Source organism: Ixodes scapularis, unplaced genomic scaffold (genome assembly GCF_016920785.2).
Source record: "Ixodes scapularis isolate PalLabHiFi unplaced genomic scaffold, ASM1692078v2 PGA_scaffold2__306_contigs__length_199485367, whole genome shotgun sequence".
NCBI classification, from domain to species: Eukaryota; Metazoa; Arthropoda; class Arachnida; order Ixodida; family Ixodidae; genus Ixodes; species Ixodes scapularis.
In genome coordinates this window covers 79834169-79836653 of record NW_024609857.1, presented here as the reverse complement: position 1 = coordinate 79836653, position 2485 = coordinate 79834169, and the positions used below count along the sequence as shown (strand labels likewise).

At 48.2% G+C, this 2485-nt stretch overlaps 1 protein-coding gene across 1 annotated transcript; it reads left to right on the top strand.

Annotated features, from left to right (window-relative positions):
* The first annotated feature begins 989 nt into the window (after positions 1-989).
* LOC115319316 lies at positions 990-2084 on the top strand. Its single transcript, XM_029979198.2, has 2 exons — positions 990-1107; positions 1720-2084. Exons 1-2 carry the CDS (start codon positions 994-996, stop codon positions 2023-2025), a joined length of 420 nt encoding a protein of 139 aa, XP_029835058.2. The 5' UTR covers positions 990-993; the 3' UTR covers positions 2026-2084.
* The last annotated feature ends 401 nt before the right edge of the window (positions 2085-2485 follow it).

Here is a 2485-nt window from a genome sequence, read left to right as displayed (position 1 = left end):
TATACAGTGTAATCCACTTATAACGATACCAGATATAACGATATATCGCTTATAGCGATCAAATTTTTTAGATTTGTCAATTCTCCCATCGCCCCTATGTAAAAATAAACCATATATAACGATAGAATTATCGGCGACATATCGGATACAACGATAGAATTCTGGCCGCCCGGAAGGTGCTTATCACGAAAAATTTGCCTGGAAATTTGAGAAAAATTAAAATACTTGAAGCGAACGACATGAAAACTAGTAAAAATATCAAAAACCGGTCGGCGTGGAAAGATCCGCTAGGTGACGCGAGGCGCCGCCCGATTTAAAAAGTTCAGCCTCATCCTTCGGAACTAAGTGCTATCGTCATCGCAATCGCTGAAGGGAGGAGAGAAAGAGCTTGCTTGGCCGCCGCCGCGCAACGCTTCCTAGTTTTCCCCCGTTTCCGCACGTTCGTACGTTCGTGAGGTAAAAATGGCGCCGACTAAGCGCAAAGCGATATCTCTGGAGGTGAAGCAGCGAATTCACCGGGATTTCCGACAAGGATTCAAGGTTGGTAGCCTCGCAAAAAGATACGAGCTGTCTCAATCAACGATTTCTACAATCATCAAGGCTGGAGATGTCTTGAAGAAGGCTGGCACCAGCGGTCACGACGACCAGCGAAAGCGGGTTAGGGATCCTTTGTACGGCGACGTTGAAGACTCCCTGTACCAGTGGTTCTTGACCACTCGCAACCGGAACGTGCCCATAAGTGGACCTATTCTTGCCGCAAAGGCGAAGAAATTTGCTTCCCTTCTGGGACGGGAAAACTTCGAACCCGGCGGAGGATGGATTCAGCGGTTCAAGGATCGCCACGGCATCGTTTATAAAAACGTCGTCGGGGAGGCTGCCTCGCTGGACGTAAATGCGAAAGACGAATGGCTGGCGACGAAATTACCCGAGCTGTTGGAGCGCTTCCAAGAAAGTGACATTTTCAACGGCGATGAAACAGCACACTTTTATGAGATGCTGCCTACAAAGACGCACGCGCTGAAAGGTGACCCGTGCGTTGGTGGCAAACATAGCAAGGTCCGGGTGACGGTGTTTGTGTGCGCAAACATGGACGGTACCGAGCGTCTCAAGCCCTTTGTGATCGGGAAATCGAAAAGGCCTCACTGCTTTAGGAATCAATGCATTCCAGTCCGCTATCGAAATAACAAGAAAGCGTGGATGACGCGAGATCTCTTTGAGGAATGGCTCCTCGAGTTTGACGGCGCTATGGAGAAGCAGAAGAGGAAAGTGGTGCTGCTCCTCGACAACTGCAGCGCACACAACGTCAGCCCGAAGCTAACGTCCGTTGAGGTAATGTTTCTGCCTCCGAACACCACGGCAGGTCTGCAGCCCATGGATGCCGGCGTAATCGCCAATTTCAAGGCCCTCTACAGACGTCGCATGCTGGAATGGCTCATCATGAAACTAGACTGCTCAGGATTGTCTCAATACGCCGGCGGACCTCCTGACCTGAAGGTGAGCTTGTTAGAAGCGGTGCGGTTCGTGCATGGTGCGTGGTATGAGGTGAAGCAGGTTACACTCAAGAACTGTTTTAAAAAGGCAGGCTTCGTGCGCCACAACGCCACGGTCTCGGAAGAGACAAATGACTTGCTCATCGAACCTGCCGATGTGGGTGAACTTTGGGACCACATAGCAGCTTACGAGGAGAACATCGGCGGAGCTCTCTTGGGAGACTTTTTGAACGCGGACAACGCTGCCGCTTCATGCGAGGAGTCTACTGATGAGGCCATTGCCGAGGAACAGCAATCGCGACGAAAAATCACATCGAGCGACTGCGAAAGTAGTGACGACGACGGCGGCGACGAGAACACCCCGCCTCCAATGTCTTCACAAAATGCCCTGCTCTCCATCCAGTCGCTGGTCGGTTTTGTGCACGCAAAAGGACTGCCGCCAGCGTACGCGCAACAACTGGAAGCAATGCACACGGCAATTGTCAAACTTCAGCTCAAGCAAGCGCAAATTTCCGACTTTTTTAAGCATGCTTAAATTATTTTATAGTCATTTTCGTACCTTTTAATAAAGCCTTCGGTTTTCTTTGCCTCGGCTCGCGTTGTACGACCTGATTCACTCATCGCCCGTAAGTAACTTCTCTTTGTGTTTTTTTTTTGTCGGTCCAGATATAACGATAATCGGCTATAACGATTGGATTTTGCGGTTTTCTCAATATCGTTATAAGTGGACTGCACTGTACCTCGATGAACGACCTGGAAATAAAATTGGGTGGTGACCAACTGGTTTAAGGTGTCAGATTTCAAACTTACAGAATGTAGTTTTGGTTTAAGTCCTCCTGGTGTATATTTTTATTCTTATAACTATATTTACATTGTTTTTTTTGTATTTTTGAGGCACAAGTACTTAATTTATACGCTAATTCACCTTTAGAAGCGTTTTAATTACACTCCATGCCTTTCTCGTGCTCGTAATTGATTCTTGGTGAAAGCGGTCT

Coding starts and splice junctions, on each gene's coding strand:
- LOC115319316 (XM_029979198.2), top strand. CDS start 994: ATGCTGCCTACAAAGACGCACGCGCTGAAAGGTGACCCGTGCGTTGGT. Junction 1,108..1,719: donor TGGACGGTACCGAGCGTCTC/AAGCCCTTTGTG, acceptor GGAGACTTTTTG/AACGCGGACAACGCTGCCGC.